Source organism: Polypterus senegalus, chromosome 2, assembly GCF_016835505.1.
Source record: "Polypterus senegalus isolate Bchr_013 chromosome 2, ASM1683550v1, whole genome shotgun sequence".
NCBI classification, from domain to species: Eukaryota; Metazoa; Chordata; class Cladistia; order Polypteriformes; family Polypteridae; genus Polypterus; species Polypterus senegalus.
In genome coordinates, this window is record NC_053155.1 from 76,021,289 (window position 1) to 76,042,237 (window position 20,949).

The 20,949-nt window shown below is 38.7% G+C and overlaps 1 protein-coding gene across 1 annotated transcript in view; it reads left to right on the forward strand.

The window, feature by feature from the left end:
* The window catches only part of ankrd50l (ankyrin repeat domain 50-like), an 84,582-nt gene that overhangs the window by 51,986 nt on the left and 11,647 nt on the right, over positions 1 to 20,949 (forward strand). The window contains exon 4 of the mRNA XM_039744019.1: positions 3,206 to 6,836. Coding sequence (XP_039599953.1) covers positions 3,206 to 6,834 — 3,629 coding nt within the window. The 3' untranslated portion in view covers positions 6,835 to 6,836. The remainder of the gene's footprint in view (positions 1 to 3,205; positions 6,837 to 20,949) is intronic.

The window sequence follows — 20,949 nt, forward strand, 5'->3', positions numbered from 1 at the left end:
TTATGCTGTCCCCTGCTGGTGTAAGTGTTGCTCGTGTTCACCCGGCGATGAGCTGGCGCCTCGTTCAGGATTTGCTCCAGTCTCACACACAATGCTTGCTGGGATGGCACAATCCTGAATGGATGGCATATTTAAACATGTATAATGAAGATTTTTTTAAAGTTCTGAAGACTCCGTGGTCTAAGTTTATAACTAGTTTAAATTTCACAAAGACATTTATCATGTGGTGATTGGTTATGTGGAGAAAGAAAAAGGAAGGATAGGAACTGGGGGTTTGGTACGCAGATAGAGACAGCATGCTTGCAATAAAGAAAGCCTGCTCAGAAGAACATCCATTGAATTCCGTGTTCGTGTCTCCGACCACTAGATAACGAACCCAACATTTACACAATATTTAAGTTAAACCTATGTGATACCCATTCATACATCCAGTTTTTTGAAGCCTCGTCACACCTGCCATAAAGTTCTCTACACTGAACGTACACCTGGGGACCCCTTACTGCAAGAGAGCAGCACTACTGCCTTACTACCATGCATGTTTAATACCTACTTTAATGCATTTCATCATGAAAATGATATCAAGTATTTATCTTCGCATTCTAAATTTTCAGAGAGCATGAATATCATGAAGTGAATGTATTCTGTGCGGCGATCCCTGCCTACACCTCCTCTTAGCGCGTAGGAAGTCAGTTTAAGAAGCGCGTAGCGATTAACAACTGGATCAGGGAAAGCTTAACACAAAGCATTTAATGTGCTACATTAACTTATGATGGAGTTTGAGAAAATCTAGTAAGTTAAACATTGATTTTAGGATGAAGTTCAGTTTCCAACATTCTACTTTAATGACAAAATAAACTGTGACAATAAAGTGAAAATGTCGAATAAAGTCATGTCAACTTTATTCTCGACATATAGTTTTTTTTTTTTCCTTCACTGTGGCCCTAATACACTTCCGTAGTGCTATACCACAAATAGCATTATAAATGCAAGTTGCAGTTTTATTATTTATGTATATAGCTTAGCTTGAAGCAAGGTCCATATTAATGCAATTTGCCTTAATGATGGTTCAGTTGGTAAAGATGTCTCACCAAGTTGCACTTGTTTTATTTTATTTTATTTTTATTTGGTGAATACTGTGTAATGCACCTGGGCGTGAAGTCTTGAAGCAATAGTATTATTACTGGAAGTTGCAGTATTATTTATTTTATTGTTGTTATTTATTAGTTTAAATATTATGTAGTTTAATGGTGGTAAAGTTGTTTAAAAAGTCACTTTAATGTGTTAGTGGACAGAGATTGTTAACATTAACAGAAAGTGTAGTGTAATATTCACTATTTATTCCTTTTCTAAGACATGTTCAGTGCAATACAAGTTTTGACAAGCACCTCTGAATACTTTACTAAGTCTAAATGCCTCTTTGGATGGTTGAAAATATGTTGTCAAAATTTTATCTTAAGTTGTTTGCAAAATTTGTAGAATAAAAAGGTTTTATATTTTGACTGCAACTGTCATACATTGCGATTCCTTCTCTTCATTAGTGCCACCCCCTTGAAAACTATGACTTTATGGGGCCATGCAAACCTGTATTAATACTTGTGTGCACATTAAAATGTTTTTTTTACAATGCTCATGACAGTGGAATAGGTTATTCTTAGCCAGTCTTCTGCAGTAATTTCAGTGGAAAATGTGGTTAACATCCACTCATGCATGAGAAAAAAAATACTGTCGAATACCATTAAACGGTATAATTTTGAAAAATACCGTGATATAGAATTTTGGTCATACCTCCCAGCACTAGGGATAGGAAATAATGAAATCCAGCCTTCATCCAAATACTCATAATTTAATATTTGACCTCATTATTTAAATTGTAACATTCTCAAACCCACTTAACCTGGTTCAGGGTTATGGGAATTTAGGGAATATAAAACAGACATTAAACCTGGACATGGCCAGGGCCTGCTTGTGCACACAGCCAGAGTCACTGAGCCAATTTAAAATTGCCAATGAACCTTATCTTATTTATTTATTTTTGTATTTTAAGTTTATCTGTGCTAACACGAAATGCCAGTCTTTAATGTACATTAATTAAACTGGCCACTTGGACCAACATAACATAACTGTAATGAAATGTAAAATTTTTTAACTGAATTAAAACAGTAATGGTCAAAGAAAAAAACTTTTTCCATATTTCATTCAGCCAAGAGAAATACAGTAGAATTTAAAATATACAGTGGAACCTCGGTTTGTGAGCATAATTTGTTCCAGAAATGTGCTTGCAATCCAAAGCACTCTTATATCAAAGCAAATTTCCCCATAAGAAATAATGCAAACTCAGATGATTCGTTCCACAACCCAAAACTATTTATATAAAAATTATTAATACAAAATATAAAGTAAAAATACATAAAACAAATTAACCTGCCCCTGACCTTTGAAATGAATAATGGCTGGTGTGAGTGGGTTTTTAAACTCTTTTAGGATTCCACCCAATGGGTCGACAGGCAGAAGAGCATCCCGAAGCAACCGCAGGCTCCAAGCGCTGTAGCAGTTTGCCGTAAAAGCGAATCCGAAAAGATCACGGACCTGCTATAAGTGCCTGCTGTTGATAGGTAATACAGGAACATTATAAATGCGCAGGGCACAGTATTACATGGCCCCAACCCTGCCTGACTGCTGTGTCTGTGTATAGTTATTGGCAGATCCCGCTACAATAAATAACCGTGCTGTTCCTGTTTCAAGCTGGTGTTGCTAAAGTACTGAGACTCGGCTTTGTGTTTTGGCGTGGAAGACAGGGACTCTCACGTTACAACACACACACACACACCTGGTCACCATGCTATAGTAAACAGTATACGCTTGCTTGTATGGATGTTGACTATATGAGTGAGGCACACCGACTCAGATGGAGAATGAGAGATGATTACCCACAATCCTGCAGCGAGAGAGAGAAGAGCCATCAGCTCAGTTGTCATCATGTGGTGCTTAGCAGACAAAACGTATACGTACTTCTCGTATTGCAAGACATCGTTCATTTATCAAGTCAAAATTCATTAAAAAGTTTAGCTCGTCTCGCAAACCAAGTTACTCACAATCCAAGGTTCCACCGTATAGTATTTGTTTAATATACTACATTATGATAATTAAAATAGCTAAATATATAGTGATACATGTTTTCAAGTATCATTTTTAATTTCTTCTTCAGGATTTCGTAAACTATGTCTGGATGATCTACGCAAAGCCCACATAGTTCGTGATGTGCAGCAGTACATTCTATGGAGATTAGACAAGGAAGGAGCACTGCGAAGACACCTGACCCGGGAAACAGCGGACATGCTAAATCAGTTGCACATTAAAAGCAATGGTTGCTTTTTGTTCCTTGAACGTGTATTAGATGGAGTAGCTGACAATTTTGTTGCAATTCGTGAGATTCGAGATATTCCTGGAACTTTAAATGGTCTCTATCTGTGGTTGTGCCAAAGACTGTTTCCTAGAAAACTCTTCTCTAAAGTACAGCCCTTGTTGAATGTACTACTAGCTTCTCCACGACCATTAACACTGGATAAGCTCTTTACAGCAGTGTGGACAAAAGATACTACGCTTACATTTACTGATTTTCAGCATAAGTTAGAAGCACTGTCAAAATTGCTTGTAGATGGGCCTTGTGGCTCTAAACTTCTGTTCCATGGAAGTTTTGCAGAGTGGTTGACAGATGTCAAATACTGCACGCAGAAGTACCTGTGTAATGTGGCAGATGGTCATACAATGCTGGCAATGTCTTTATCACTACGAAGTTTGTGGTTATCACCAGAAGGAGTGTGTGAGCTTGCATCCCACCTTGTAAATTCCAATATTCATCAAGACAACCCAACTCTTCTTGCCTTGTGGATGGTGTGTATTGATGTCCCTCCTTTTTCTAGAACGTCTGACATTCCAGAGCCATTTCTTCCAGCTCCCATTCAGCAGGAGGTACTTCAGTTGCTTGTCAAGGCTGGAGTTTACCCTTCATCTTCCAACTGTAGCCACAATTATACATTTGATGTTGGTTGTGCTGCTAGTGGTGGAGTAATACGAAAGGCATTGGAGCGGGAGGATTCTGTTAGAGTTCTTTTGGAAAATGGGGCCAGTGTGAACCAGGTAGATCCAGTGGATGGCCGCACCTTACTGGCCAGTGCATCTCATGCAGGTTCTACAGACGTTGTTTCACTCCTTCTGTCCAAAGGAGCAGATCCTACAATCCAAGACTACCAAGGACAGACCCCTTTAATGTTAGCAGCAAGACAAGGACATGCCCGAGTGCTGCAGTGTCTGTTAGAATGGGCTCAGAAAGATGGAAGAAGGTTAGATCTAGTTGATCATGCAGATCGTGAAGGGTGGACAGCATTACGTTCTGCTGCATGGGGAGGGCATGCAGAAGCAGTAAGGATACTTTTAGAAGCTGCAGCTGAAGTAGATGGTAGTGATTCTGAGGGAAGGACAGCCTTGAGAGCTGCAGCTTGGGGTGGACATGAAGAAATTCTTCAAACTCTGCTTGACCATGGTGCCCAAGTAGATCATCCAGACAAAGAGGGTCGTACTCCACTAATTGCAGCAGCCTATATGGGTCATTGGGAAGCTGTTGAATTGCTGTTGGATCATGGTGCTGTAGTTGACTTACAAGATTCTGATGGTCGTACTGCACTTTCTGTAGCAGCACTTTGTGTGCCTTCAGCAGCAGGACGTGGTTATGGAGAAGTAGTAAGCCTACTATTAGAACGGGGGGCTGATCCAGGACATAAAGATCATGATGGAATGACTCCATTGTTACTGGCAGCGTATGAAGGTCATGCAGAAGTTGTGGAACTGCTCCTTGAGGCCGGTGCAGATGTAGATGAACCTGCAGGACCCCAAGATGGTGGAGGCAACAGCTGTACTGCTGTAACACCATTGCTTGCAGCATCCTCAATGGGCCACAAGAATGTAGTATACACCCTTCTGTTTTGGGGTGCAGCTGTTGATGCAATTGATGGTGAAGGCCGCACAGCTCTTAGTCTGGCAGCAGCTCGAGGAAGTGTGGAGGTTGTTAGGATGTTATTAGACCGTGGTTTAGATGAGAATCACAGGGATGATTTGGGATGGACTCCACTTCATGCAGGAGCATGTGAAGGTCATAGAGGAGTTTGTGCAGCCTTAACAGAAAGAGGTAGTGTGGCTAGAGTCACTGAATTAGACAATGAAGGTAGAACTCCTCTAATTTTGGCTGCTCAGGAAGGACACCTGGATTGTGTAAAGCTTCTTCTAGACCGTCGTTCAGTTTTGGATCATCGAGGCTATGATGGACGTTCTGCTTTAAGTGCAGCAGCTTTAGAGGGGCATGCTGATGTTGTTGAATTACTGTTAAAGCGTGGTTCGAATGCTGATGTGAAAGATTCTGAAGGTAGGCCCCTTTTATATCTGTTAATGCTGGAAAGAATCCTCAGTGTTGCCAAAGTTATGTTGGAAAAAGGTAATGTTCCATTGGAGTCTAAGGATGCAGAAGGGCGGACAGCTTTGCATGTGTCGTGCTGGCAAGGGCACCTGGAAAGCGTAAACTTGTTATTGAGTCATAAAGCAGATGCTAACGCTGTAGATGCAGAGGGGCGTCCACCGTTACATTCTTCAGCTTGGCAAGGCCACGTAGCCGTTGCTCGACTCTTAATTGAGACAGGGAACGCCAATGTAGATCAGGCTTGTTCTCAACAGGGAGCTACAGCATTATGTATTGCTGCTCAGGAAGGTCACACAGAGGTTGTTCAGATTCTTCTGGAGAAAGGGGCAAATCCTAATCATGCCGACCATTATGGGCGCACTCCGATCAAAGTTGCAGGTAAAAGGGGCCATAGTAAAATTGTTAGAATGCTAGAAAGTTATGGAGCCCCTACTTATTGTGGTTTTCTTCCCCCTTCCCCTCTATCTCAACAAAAGATGACTTCTACTTTAAGAACTCAGTCTTCAGGAGTCACATCTACAAGCTCAGGAAGCCCTGGGGGAGCATCTATAGAACATAAACCCCCTCCTTCCCTTCAGCAGTATCCTCAGGCTACCTCACCTTCAGGTTCTCCTGAATCCACCACTGAAAGGTCCAAATCTCTGGTAGTATCTGAAAACTCTCTTCAGAGTTCAAAGGCATCATCTTCTACATACCACTCTCTTGCCACCGCACACACAGTTCCTGTGGATAGTCTAAGTTTCACCCAGCAAATCCAGCAACATTCATTGCCACGCAGCCGAAGCCGTCATTCCACTCTGGTGTCCCCAAACTCAACCTTGCTAAGTAATGGCATCAAATCCAAAGGGAACCAAAAAAACGTAGACCTGTCTGCTATTGTTGCTTCCTCTAGGCATTGGATTCATACACCTCTTTCTAACCTTGGCCTGGAGCAGATTACCACAGATGGTATAAAAAAGAGTCCTACAAATAAGATTGGGGTGATCCCAAGCAGTTTTCCAGAAAAGGTAGAAAGCCCCCAGCATACTGGAGGAAGATGGAACTCTGTTATGGCCTCTTTAGGTGTAACTCCCAAAAATGACAGTCCTTCACATCCCTTGAGAACAAGAGATAGTCCACCTTTGGGGTACCATTTGTTAACAGAGCCTACTCAACAAAAAAATGGAGATGAAATTAACAAACCAACCATCACATCTCCTCTGCCCCCAGCCTGCACTAACACAAGGAGTCCTTCCAGTGCCTTGCTACCTAAGCCTATGATTGCCATAACAACGTTGGACCCTCAACTAAACCTCAAGCAGGCTATCAAGCTTCAGTTTGAAGGGCCAACCAGTGCTTTGAACTACAAGAGAGAGACACCACTTTGAGGGTTAGTATTAAATAGTATTTTTGTAAACTTTTTTTTTTAAGAGAAATGCATTTTTATGTCAGTTTCATTAATCTTGACAGTTTAGACAATTAAACTTAGAATTAAACAGTGCTGCTGTTCTTTTTGAGTTCAGCTAGGTTTCCTGATTGTCAGACCTATGCTATCAAGTGTAATACAGTAGATTTGTTAAATTCTGTGTGTGTGTGTGTGTGTGTGTGCTACCTGCTTACATTTTTTTTCTAGTTGAAACATTTTTTACTTTTAATTTTCAGCTTTTCATTCTGTTTTTAAGCTCTTTTTTTGTTTTTTTCACCATGTTCTAGTTTTAGTTTTTATTTAGTTTTAATTTTATAGCAATTACCTTTTAGTTTTTGTCACATTTTGTTAGCTTTGTTTTACTCACCAAAAATGTTCACACGGGTATTGTTTTGCAAGTCTAAAAATAGTTTTCTTTACAGTTGTCAAACTATATATCATTCATATTGCATACCTGTCAGCTTAATAAATATGATTTTCTTATGAAAATGTGACAGTTTAAGGCTTCCAGTAAAATTAGAAAATGCAAGAATCAAATAGGTAGTATGCTCTGATGTCATTTGTTACTTTAAGTTTAAGCATGTGGTCATTTAATTTCAAAATTGCTTTGATTTTTATTTATGTGATTCACCTTGCGAGCAGTAAGGTCACTGCACACAAATACTTATATTTTATATTTAATTTTGATATTTGCTGATACCGATTTGGTCACCTTGAAATTTCCAAACTTTGAACCTGGATTTGTCTTAGTGGAATTAATTAAAACTTGGGTTGTTTTTTTTTTTTTTATGTAGCTGAAGTCACTATTAACCGTGTTAATAACAGTAAGTGAGATGAAAGTTTTTCAATGTATATAATGCATTTCTATAAGCACATTAATATCCAATACTGAACATATGTTATAGCAACATCTCAGATCATTCACTTAATAAGCAACATGAAAAATGTGTGAGCCTAAACTGGGTGAAATACATACAGTATACACTCACTGGCCACTTTATTCAGTACACCTTACTAGTACTGGGTTTGATCCCCTTTTGCTGTAATTGTTTGTGGCATATATTCAGCAAGGTGCTGGCTACATTCCTCTGGAATTTTGGTCCATACTGAATGATATCATCATTCAGTTGCTATAGATTTGTCAGCTGCACATCCATGATGCGAATCTTCTGTTCCACCACATCTCAAAGGTGTTCTTTTGTATTCAGATCTGGTGACTGTGTAGGCCATTTGAGTACAGTAAACTCATTATTGTGTTCAAGAAACCAGTTTGGTATGCTTTGAACTTTGTGAAACGATGGAAGCAAACATCAGGAGATGAGTATACTGCAGTCATAAAGGGATGAACATGGTCAGCAACAATTCTAAGATAGGCTGTGGCATTTAACAATGCTAATTTGCTACTAAGGGGCCCAATGTGTGCCAAGAAAATATCCCCACACCATTACACTACTAGCAGCAGCTTGAACTGTTGACAAGACCGGATCGATCCATGCTTTCATGTTGTTGACATCAAATTCTGACCCTACCATCCGAATATTGCAGCAGAAATCGAGACACATCAGACAAGGCAACTTTTTTTTTTTCCAATCTGCTCCTATCCAATTTTGTTTAGCCCTTGCGAATTGTAGCTTCAGTTGCCTGTTCTTAGCTGGCAAGAGTGGCACCCAGTGTGGTCTCCTGCTGCTGTAGCCCATCTGCTTCAAGGTTCAATATGTTGTGCATACAGAGATGCTCTTCTGCATACCACGGTTGTAACGAGTAGTTATTTGAGTAGTTATTTCATCAGCTCGAACCAGTCTGGCCATTATCCTATGATCTCTGGCATCAAGAAGGCATTTTTGCTCAGAGAACTGCCACTCCCTGGATATTTTCCCCTTTTTCTGATCATTCTCTGTAAATCTTAGAGAAAAATCCCAGTAGATCAGCACTTTATCAAATACTCGGACCAAATCTATCTGGCACCAATGACCATGCCATGTTCAAAGTTACTTAAGTCACCTTTCTTCCCCATTCTGATGCTTAGTTTGAACTTCAACAGGTCATCTTGACAGTGTCTACATGCCTAAATGCATTGAATTGCTCCATGTGATTGGCTGATTAGATATTTGTCTTAACAAGCAGTTGAACAGGTGTATCTAATAAAGTGGCTGGTGAGTGTATTTTGGCAATTAAGAGAGCTTAATAGCACACATCTTATATCCTTTTGTAAAATGAAATCAGCAGTTACACACACTCAGTCCAAATTCACATGGGGAGAACATGCAAAGTCCATACAGATACTGACCAGACATCAGTCAAACCTAGCATAGCAGGCTGCTTGATGCTTGTGCTGATTGACACATTTGCAAAACAATGGACTAACATTAGTGAAAATTAAAATGATGACAAAAATATTTTGTAAACTGAAATAAAACTAAGTAGCTGAAAAGACTTTTTGTAAATTATTATTTTTTACCACAGTTGCAGTTATGCATGGGATAACCTGGGCTGCTGTACCCTTAAAATTAATTAAAAAATATATGGATGAATATTTGTTCTTTGTTTTTCAATGAAATATTCCTGCCACAAGACTGGCGGATCAAAGCCCCACCCCCATTATTTCATATTCATTTTAAAACACGTCCATTTGTGTACGTTTTTGCCTTTTTTTAAATGTTCTATCGTTTTTGATCCTTCAAAATGAAGACACTTAAAAATGCTTTCCAGAGCCACATCAATATTGTGGTGTGGAAGAGTGAAAACAGTTTTATGAAAATGGTGCTCTAATTGGTTCATGCTTATTTTGTGGACCTTCCCTGATCAGGTTCTGCTCATTACAATGTCTTATTGACTAATTGGTCACCCTTTATAGAAGATTAAACAGTTTCCAACATAACAAACATAGTTACCTTCAGTGGTGCCTGTTGTCCTGCTTACCTGTATGCATCTAAATTGAGTTTTGTAAAGTTTGAATGCTGCATATATGCATAATGGCAAATTATTTACCTGTCACTACTGTTTTGCAATAAATCACTAAGTCTGCAGTGTTACTGTTGTAGTGAAATTTTCCGAGCCCCATGAAAATTAGATTGTAAGTAACTGTTGACTTCCTCTTATCAATATTTATTACTTAAGCTTAATCTGTTGAAAAGTGAGGAAAGCATTTTGCAGCAAATTTAATAATATGCACTTAACGAAGTAATAGAGTGTAAATTGCAGCTAAGCTTACAATATTATAGAATACAATAAGAGGCTAAAGCGAAGATGCAGATGCATGCATGCACACACTTATTTATTTATTTTCTATTCTCTGTTGGGATAGTTTTACAAATGTTGCTTGGTACGCAAGATATACTCTGATTTCTGCTCATTGCTTATAATCAATCCTTTCGTGAATTAGCATAGATCTGATTAGTTTTTTTTTTTTTGTTTAATTGTCCTTTTAACATTTGTGGCGTTTTTAACAATTGTTAAACAATAGCGCATTAACTTGACATATGGCAGTTTTCTGTGGCTGCTTTAAGAACTTCTTACTTTTACTGTGCTGTAAATCTATGATTAGAGTCCTGTGCTTGCTGATACTTTTGAAGGCACATAAAGCACAAGGGAATCAGATTTTCACAGGTATAGGTCTGCGTCTTCGCTGTTTTCAGATGTTTCAGTATGGGCAGGGCCTTTTGTAAACTAGGCAAAAACTCAAGTGGGTACAAAAATCATATTCATTTAAAAACAGTTGACAGTACCAAAATTAACACTAACAATGTGATAAATTCTACTTCTAGTGTTAGTGATGATTTTGCTCACCTGAATAAATTTTGCGCAACTTCTGCATGTCTGTGCATCCTAAGACTCAAAGCTGCTATTCACTGGATGTCTACAGTTCAAAACAGGAGCATCGGATCCAAATAACTCCTTTAAAAGAATTTCGTTTTGTTCATAAGTGATCGATTGTTAGCTGCAATTGTAAGTGAGGTGAATATATGAGCACTGCATTGGATACAAAAGCACACACTAAAGCCAAATTCTCAGCTACACGTGTGGTCTGAAGTCCATTATGACAAGCTGCTGGTCATGAAAGCTGTTGACTCTTAAAACTTGTCTTCAGATTTTGTTGCAGCTTTGGATCTGCCAGACCTGTTCCTGTCCAGAGTTTCCTGCAGTTTCTAAGTTAATGGTGTGGGAATCTGTACTAACTGACACCTTGACTTCTTTTGCAATTTCTCTAAAAAGGAAGCCTAAGCTTTTAAATTTCATAATGGTCTGTTTGCCTTCCTTTGTCAATTGCCTTTTTCTCAACCTTATGATTGCAATAGTACAGTGCACTGTTGTCCAAATTATGCTCCAGAATAGCTTTTAAACAGATAAAAGGTTTGTAAGTAGTCAACAAGAAGTTGGGAAATCTGTGGGAATTGTTTGCATCAACCTTTAAGGCTTAATTATCTACCATTGGTGCAGAAAACCTGTAAGTTGTTAACCTGAAGCTGTAAGTTGTTTGCTAAAAAAAATACCTTGTAGCACTGCCACATAAGGAGTGCATTGAAATGTTTACCTGTGTATGTTGTATTGTATCTTGTCTGTCCTTTGTGTGCTTTTCATCTCAGCCGGCAGCTTCCATTCAGATTCAGGTGGAGAAGCCTTTAAACTTTCAGGATCTGGAGTTGTGAGGCAGTGATGGACAGCACTGCCTTCATGGGCGGGATCTGGAAGGCCTGACAAAAAACACTGTTCCGGTTGGACAGCCAGTGAAGGATCGGAGCGCCGATATTAAAATCAGCGAGAAGGAAGTGATTGAGGGAAAAAAAGGAATAGTCGTTTTACATTGCAAGTGATATAGGACAGATCCTATTGACGCAGAGGAAAAAAAAGTTGAAACGTCTTGCCCCTGAACACAGGGACAACGTTACTGAGGTGGCCAGTCACATGTTTTTTTTGGTTTTTTTTTTTCTTTCTTCCTTAGACTGTCCCTAGGCTTTGGAGTTGCCGATTTCAGAGGTTGAGGTTTTTTTTTGGTTTTTTTTTACTTTTGGGACAGCAGAGTCATCCATCTCAATCTGATTGCCCTCATTGCACTATTCTCCTTCCTTCTTCGACAATAACCCTTTAGACTGGATTCGTGTAAATATATATCTTATCTGTCTGTCTCAAGTAGGGCTGGGCGATATGGCTCAAAATTCAAATTGCGATATTTTTGGACCAAAAGTCAATATACAATATGCACCGATATTTTTTTCCTATCTATTATTACTTAAAAAAGAAGCCACACATTTATATTGCTCTTTAGTTATTTACATGTAATTGCAAACTTACAACTTTTACATCATGGGCATAAACCAAAATATACTCATTAATGCAAGAAACACATCTAAACATTTATGCAAGAAAGCCAGTTGTCTGAATATTGGGTGACGTAGGAGTAGATGCTTTATATACTTTACTAGGTTTGCCTAAAAAAAACTTAAAATAATAATGTTTCAATATGCTCTTTTTAAGCTATGTTTTGTAAACAAATAAAGTGTGGCAAGAACATGCATTCAGGTAACACAATTTCATAAATTTTGTGCAAGAAAGACTAGTCTGTCAACTGCTTCTGGCTTTAAAGATGCCCTGTGGCAGTTCACTATGTTGCCACCTGTGCTAAATGCCCTTTCTGAGGGCGAACTAGTGGCCTGTATGCAGAGATATATTTTTTCAAGGCGACTGAGAGTTGGAAAGATTGGTTCATGCTCTTTCCACCATGCAAGTGAGTTTGTCTCAGTGTCAATTTCAGCTGCTTGTAGGTAGGTTGAAAGTTCAGCTTCAATTTTATCTCTGTCAGACAATGTCGATAAAGATGTTGGCCTCTTAAAGAAGCTACCAAGGCTTCGCTTCTCCTTTTTGGCTGGTTGTGGTGATGCTTCAGCTGCTTCTGAAAGTTCCCCAGCTATGTCAGGCGGGGCACTGGTCTCATCATGTTGAAGGGTCTCCACTTCAGACACAACTCTGTGTTTGACCTCTTCATACTTTTCCTCAAGAATGTATGATCTTTTGAAACATGGATCCAAAAAAAGAAGCAATGTGTAGTAGTTGCTGGGTGGCAGGGTCATCAAATTTCTCTCTCAGATAATCAAGAATTTTGGTCTTAATTGACATAGTGAGCTTTGTATCTTCTGGCTGGTAAGCCAAGATGCTGGTTTGAAAAAGGTGTAGCACTGGCTTAACATAGGAGACTGTAACATAGGACTGAGCTGAGAGTGCATCTGTAAATTGCAGGAGGGGCCGAATAGCTTTATCAGTTGACTCTAGTACATCTATGTCCTGCCATGTAAGTGCCAGATGTCTAGTTTTCTTGTCAGATGAGAGAACTTGGGTGATGGCCCTCTCTTGTTCCAACACTCTCTGTATCATTGCTGCCCTTGACCCCCATCTTGTAAGGGATTCTGTTATGAGCTGATGGGAAGGCAGATTGAGCTCTTTCTGTGTTGCGGTCAAATCCCTTCTTTTTTTCCAGCTGAAGGAAAAACATGCAACAATTCTTTTGCATACACCAATTGCTTGTTCAATGCGGGGATGTCTCATGCTTCTCTCTAAAACCAAACACAAATTACAGTCTATTAATTATTTACGTTATTATTAATTAATATTTGTCATACACACTATTATTTGCATTTATTTACTATTTCTTAGCATATTTATTATTTAATTTAACAGATTTCTCATACGTGTGCACACACACACTTTAAATTTATTACAAATTTCTTATATTTATTACGTGTTATTATTTATTTTCAAACATTTCTCATACACGCATGCACTAGTGATGGACATTTCGGCTCTTTTTAGTGAGCCGGATCATTTTGCCCAGCTCACTAAGAATCGGCTTTTTCAGCCTCCAAACGCCTCTTCATTTTCCAACTCCAGCCTTTTATTACTCAGACAAATTTAGCATTTTTCTAACCCATGATTAGATGTTTACACTTAGTGTTTCGCTACAAACACTACACAGACATCGGTTCCAAAAAACGGGAATCGTCTCCCACTGTTCACTAAAAAGAGCCGGCTCAAAGAACCGTTTCGTTTGTGATCGACACATTACTAGCACGCACACACACGCCATACCAATTTGTTTTGCGGCAGGGATGTGTTTCGTTGCGTTTTGAGCAGAGTTCTCAAAAAGAGTTTAATACATTCTTCGTCCTTTATAACGTGTTTTGTTTTCAAATGATTGAAGAGGTTCAAGGTGTTGCCGCTCTTCGTTCCCACTTCATTCAAGTTTACATATAATAGTCTTTTGTTCTGTATCATTTTGTCTAAAGCCAAAACAACGGAGGTCACATTTGTACCTTTTTTTGGCACTAAATCATCGCTGATAGCCGTACTCGTTTCTGCCTCCGTCTCAGCCATTGTTGTTACTGTTTAAGATAAGCAGGAGGCGGGGTTTAATCGCAATGACTGCATTTAGGATGTGCTCCAATTAGCAGAAATAACGCACTACACACTTGTAGTGTTTAATAAAACATATTACATAATATATCGCGATAGGTTTGTTTTCAAACGATGCATTAAAAAATATTGTTCATATTGTGCCACTCGATATATCACACAGGCCTAGTCTCAAGTGCTTTTTATATATATATATATATATATATATATATGTATATATATATATATATATATATATATATATATATATATATATATATATATATATATGTATATATATATATGTATATATATATGTATATGTATATATATATGTATATATATATATATATATATGTATATGTATATGTATATGTATATGTATATATATATATATATATATGTATATATATATATATGTATATATATATATGTGTGTATATATGTGTATATATATATATATATATATGTATATGTATGTATATATGTGTATATATATATATATGTGTATATATATGTGTATATGTGTGTGTGTGTGTGTCTCTCCTGAACAGGGGCATCATTTGTTTCTTCAAGTCACATTTATGTATATATGTGGGGTTTGTTGGGACTGGCCATCCTTTCTAACGAGAAGTGGGAATTTGATGTATTTTAGGGGAGTGTCTATATTATTTGATGGACATTTGCTTGAGGGACAGTTAAAGAGGACTTTATTTTGTTTTTGTTGTTGTGAGTAAAATTGTTTATTTAAAATATATCCAAGTTTGTAAAATGTTCTCTTGTTTTGTTTGACAAATGTTTCCTTTTGTTTTCATCTTTGCTTAATACTAAGCTTTGATGGGAGAATAGACAGAGCAGCCAGGTCCAATGTTTTAATAAGAGCTCGAAAAAATTACTGTTAATGTAGTATTGCCCTCTTTGAGCCTTAGGTAATCTTTACAACCTTTTTGTGTTTTTGATAACCTAAACTATTTTAAACCTTACACAATTTACCACTTACCTTTTGTGCCATTCCAGGTTCTTCACTAGAGTTGAACTGCTAAACTTTCAATAAAAATTGGAAAAGTTAGTGGTTTTCTAAAACTTTTTACCGGTAGTGTACATATACGCTTAATACAAATTAACAATAGCAATGGAAAATCCCTAAGCATAGCTTACGTTACAGTTAACTAACAGTTAAGTCTGTGATTGTTATGAGACCGAGTTCATTGCTATAATCAGGTGGCAAGGAAGGCGAGAAAAGCACATACTCTAGCAGAGAAGAAAAAGAACACGCATTACATGTCTCTGTTTACACACAGGTGTAAATCTAGCATTAATCAGAAAGGCTGCAATATTGTTTCACTTTTTTATAAGTAATAAAATCTTTTTTTTTATATTTTATACATAATTTTATGCACTAAACTCGGCGCTGAAACTAACAAGTACTGGTGCTGAACACAACTTTTTATAACTAAAACATGATAGCAATATAATGCTACATGATGCAACATTTACATACATAAACACAATAAAAAACTGACTGAATCATTAATTCAAAATCTATATATATAATTAACTAAGGGCATGCAAGATGCACACAAGACAGAGAGCCCCACCCGCCAACTGTAAGACCATGGGATACGCACGACAGGGCCAGGCCTGCCAACTCACAGAGCCCCGCCCACCAACTCTAAGACCATGGGATACTCTCGACAGAGCCCCGCCCGCCAACTGTAACCCTCCTCCCGCGTCCACTGTCGTTCTCGAGGCATGTGCACTGCCTGCACGCAACAACTCACCAAACACAGCCTCAGTCACTTTCGTCTGTGCTACAGTCCACATGCACCTCTGAGCCACGTTGACTTTTCATTGTTCTTTTCGGTTCCGGCTGCTTTTCTATATATGTAATCGACCAAGTCGCCCGACCATGGAGTACACACGACAGAGCCCCGACCGCCAACTCTAACCCTCCTCCCACATCATGGGGAATGCACGACAGAGCCCCGCCCGCCAGCTCTCACCCTCCTCCCGCATCCATCCTCGCTCTCGAGGCATGCACACTGCTTGCTTATGTGCCCGTCCCCAACACATTACCAAACACATCCTCACTTGCTTTGGTCTGTGCTACAGTCCACATGCAGCTGTGAGCCACGTTGACTGTTCATTTGCCTACCATGGCCACTGCCTCAAATGTATTTCATGAAAATAACACTTCTTTCAATGTTATACAAATTCCTGCATCAGGTAACTTTGTTTCTATCAGTCGGATATTTCTGGAAAAATGTCATCTCCGAAACTGTTGCTCTCGAACTTCGCAACATGGCTGTAACCTTTGTTTGCCAACATTGGGATAACTTTGGCAACGTACTGTCCGTTGTTCACGGAAGCATAGTCATACAGTCTGCTCAATAATATGCTAACTACATGAATACTTCCGGAGTTTATGGTGGTGAGGCAGAAATTGTGGCGATGTCCCAAATGTTTCCAGCTACTATCTCCATTCACTTCTGAGAACATCGTCATGCCTCTCCTCAAGTTTACAATTGGGGCCAATGTCTCTCCATATCCCTGCTCTTTAGCGGTGCTTTGGATCATGGGCATTATGAAGTTCTCTTGCCTCTCAAATACACATGTGATAACCTTCTGGTGCCATCTATTGACAGTGTCGGTATGTGCACACAAAGTTCACAACCACTTGATTGCCACACTGATGTGACGCCACCTTCGCACTATCCTCTTAATGAAAAACATTTACAAACGCATTTCATACCGGAATTTCAATTAAACATTTGCTCCAAAACCTTCACACTCCAGAAATATCTCAAAGCACATTTAAACACACACTCCACTGAACAAATGCATTCCACACAGGGCTTTCAATGCACCATTTGTTACAAAACCTTCTGACTGCAGAGATATCTCAACACACATTTAAAAACACACTCCACTGAACGAATGATGCAATCTGAACATTGCCAGCAGTCCTTCAAAACAACTTGCGCTCTCAAGAAGTACTTACAAACTCATTCCACTCATACCTTCAGTTGCACATTTTGTAACAAGGACTTCACGGCTGAGATGGATCTCCTCAACCATGTGCAAATCCATTTAACACAAACATTTGTCTGCAGCCACGCTGATGTGACGTCACCTTCCCACTATCCTTTTACTGAAAAACATTTACAATTGCATTTCACACTGGAATTTCAATGCAACATTTGCTCAAAAATTTTAATGCTACAGAAATATCTCAAAGCACATTTAAACACACACTCCACTGAACAAACGCATTCCACACAGGTCTTTCAATGCACTATTTGTTCGAAAACGTTCCGTCTGCAGAGATATCTCAACGCACATTTAAAATCACACTCCAGTGAACGAATTATGCAATGTGAACATTGCCAGCAATGCTTCAAAACAACTCGTGCTCTCAAGAAGCACTTACAAACTCTTTCCAATTCCTTTCAGTGTCAACTCAGAAACCCCATGCACAGTCATCGCATTCAGTTTTCCGGTGCTTTTCAAGAAGATACTGCCATTCCTGTCCAAGAACATAACATTGGCCTACCTACCGCACTATGTATTTCTTGCAGTGCTCTTCATTGGCCATCAGAGGTCAACACATCCGGACATTACATTAAGTGTTGCCTCTTAACTGGCAAGAACCTGCTATCCTGAAATTACTGTGATCATATCAAGGTCTCTGTAATGGCACTAGACTTTCTGTTAACCAGCATTCACCGCAATGTACTGGAGTGTAAGACTATCACAGCTGCTGGCGTTTGCAATGACAATTAATAAGGCACAGGGCCAAACTTTCAAAAAGATATGACTGTATCTGCCAAAACCTGTTTTCAGTCAAGGTATGTTGATCTCTCCAGAGTTCCATCTTTTCATTCACTGACAGTTGTATCCTCAAACCCTCCCCATTTGGACAACTATGTCTTTCAGGAAGTGTTCACACATCAATAAATAATTATGCGGCGTATGTTACGCTGCGGGTTGGCTAGTAAATATATAAAACCATGTTAATATAAGGCTCTGTTAATGTAATATTTGGTTATAACCAGTTGATAGTTGGGAATGGGATAGGGGGTTGGAAAAAGATGTTAACTTTTCTGGAGCAAATTATCTTCTATGGGTCGACATTCAGTTACAACAGGAAAAGTAACTGTTCAGATAACCAAGAACAAATGGCAATTCTTCCCATCTTGAGCATTGTTATAGCATTATAAGTACAATAGTGGAAGGTGTTGGTTTTCTTTAATTCTGATTGTAGCAATATCTTTAAAGTAAATTGATATGTATATTTTCTATATTTATATAATGTTTGAATAAATGGATTTTGCTTACATGAGTGTTAGATGATTTATGATTGCAGCTTACTGACCTTAAACCTTGTCAAATGGCAGATAACTAACCAAGGTATTTCTGATAATATTAAACAGATGTTCCACCTCCCAACTCTCCCCCAAAAAAAACACATATTCAAAAAATTATTTAGAATTATTAAAAAAGTCTGAATTAGGGTAAACCATCCTAATTATGGTTGTTCATAAGAAATGTAATGGTCATGAGGTACAAGTACATAATAAACCAAGAATTGTTGCATCACATATTTGACTTATATTAAAATGTGTGCTTTTTCACCATCTGATTGATGTCCATAAAGGGCAGATCCTTAGTTAACACTAGAATTACCAGAGCCTACGGAAAAATTTGTAAATTCGGCCCACCTTAAATACCTTTGCACCACTCCGTCAGCATCTTTTGTCCTGTAAATGTGCCGATAAAGACAAGCAGCAAGCAGCCTGGTATTCCAACCCCCCACTGCCACAGAGCATGCACAAAGTTCACCCAGCTCATGCCTTGATTATGTGGGAGTGAAGTGCTGGAGTTTTAGAGTGGAAATAATAGATCGTTATTTGGAACACATGCATTTCATGTGTGTTCTGTTTCTATAATAATCTGTGTAAGCTCATTGTTAAAACAGAAACGTTTTTCATATTTTAGTAATAAATGACAAAATGTAGGCATAAACTATATAAAGAAGCCTGAAGTCCAAAGGTCAAATAAACACTTTCACAAAAGGTTCAAGGACGATACAACAGCTTCCGTGACGTAGCAGTAAGATTTGCTGACTTGTACTCGAGTCCCCGGTTCGATCCTGACTACCTCTTATATTTACCGTTTTCAGTAGTGAGCTGCTCTTATTGTTAATATTATACAATAAACACATACATTTGGTTTGTATCTGTTACAGTCGGTGTACATTTATAGTACTTGTAAAAGTTTGCATTTTTTTTTTCTTTTTTCACTTTTATTCTCTTAGTCACGATTTAGTCACGATACATACAACCGCACCCCCAGGGATCTGACGCTATTACTTTTTATTTGAAACTGGGAATAACTGTAGATGTGAGTGGTGTTTTGAGGCAATGGAACTGGCAATTCTCAGATCTGGATGGATAAAAGCTGACACACAAATACTGGTGAATCTGCCTTCTTCATATCTCACCGTCACTTGATTTTTTTTTATTCAGTTTTATTGAGTGTTCCTGCTCACGCTGAATTAGTATGCACCTTATGGTCCATGATGTCAAAGCCACACAGACAAAAAAAAAACAGAGACATAGGTATATGTGATATTTGGAATTATTCATTTTATGACCTCCATAGTACATTTTGGAAAACATTGTGGCATGGATGCAACATTATTCATATTCATTTGCATAACATCAGGTGGTTGTAATCAGCGACCGCGTGGTTTTTTTTTTTTTTCCCCATTCTTGCCAGTCCCCACATGTTGTTATATGGTGGTGTTTCTTTTGTACTCCAGGACATGCAGAGGAAAGAATAGTACAGAGAGGTCAGTTTAGTGCTATATGAAATCATCAAATTCAAATGTTAACAGTTCACACACATGCAAGGACCGGACCGTCCTTCCTACATTTACAACATGTGTACCTGTTGCAGTGTACACACTTTTCTCTTTGCTGTGGTTTCTATTACACACCTGAAAGAAAGAGACAATGTATGTGACATTTTGAAGCTGTCATTTTATGACCTGAATAGTACCAATCAGAAAACATCATCGCACTAATACAATATTATTTGAAAACTAACAGCATCAGATCAGGTGTGAATTTATACTGGCGCTGTTAGAGTTAGATCAGAAGGTGGGGGTTCGAGGGAAAGCGTGAACGTGACTGAGAGAATAAGACTGAATAAAAGCTAACGTTTAGAAATGCCATACATTTACAGTTGATTTGGCGCAGTTCATTTTCAAATAATATTACATTAATGCGACAATGTTTTGTACTTGGAGTACGCATCATAGACAAGATGAGAAACGAAGACATCAGGAAAGCCCTCAACCAGACAAACGATAGTGCAAAGAGTGCACAAATGACAACATAAGTGGCTAGGTCATGTACTCTGGATGGACAAGAACAGGATTGCTAACATCACACTACATGGAAGAGTGGATGGAACCAACAAGAGAGGGCGCCCAAGAATGACATGGGTGTCAACGGCACTCTCAAGATATGACATGGGACTGCAAGATATAATGCGGACGGCCCAAGACAGAGATCTGTGGCGTTTGATGTCTCCTCATGCTAGAGCCCACGTCGACGTGTAATTACAACACTGAGATATGGCAAAAGAAGAAGAAGAAGAATGCGACAATGTTTTCTGATTGGTTCTATTC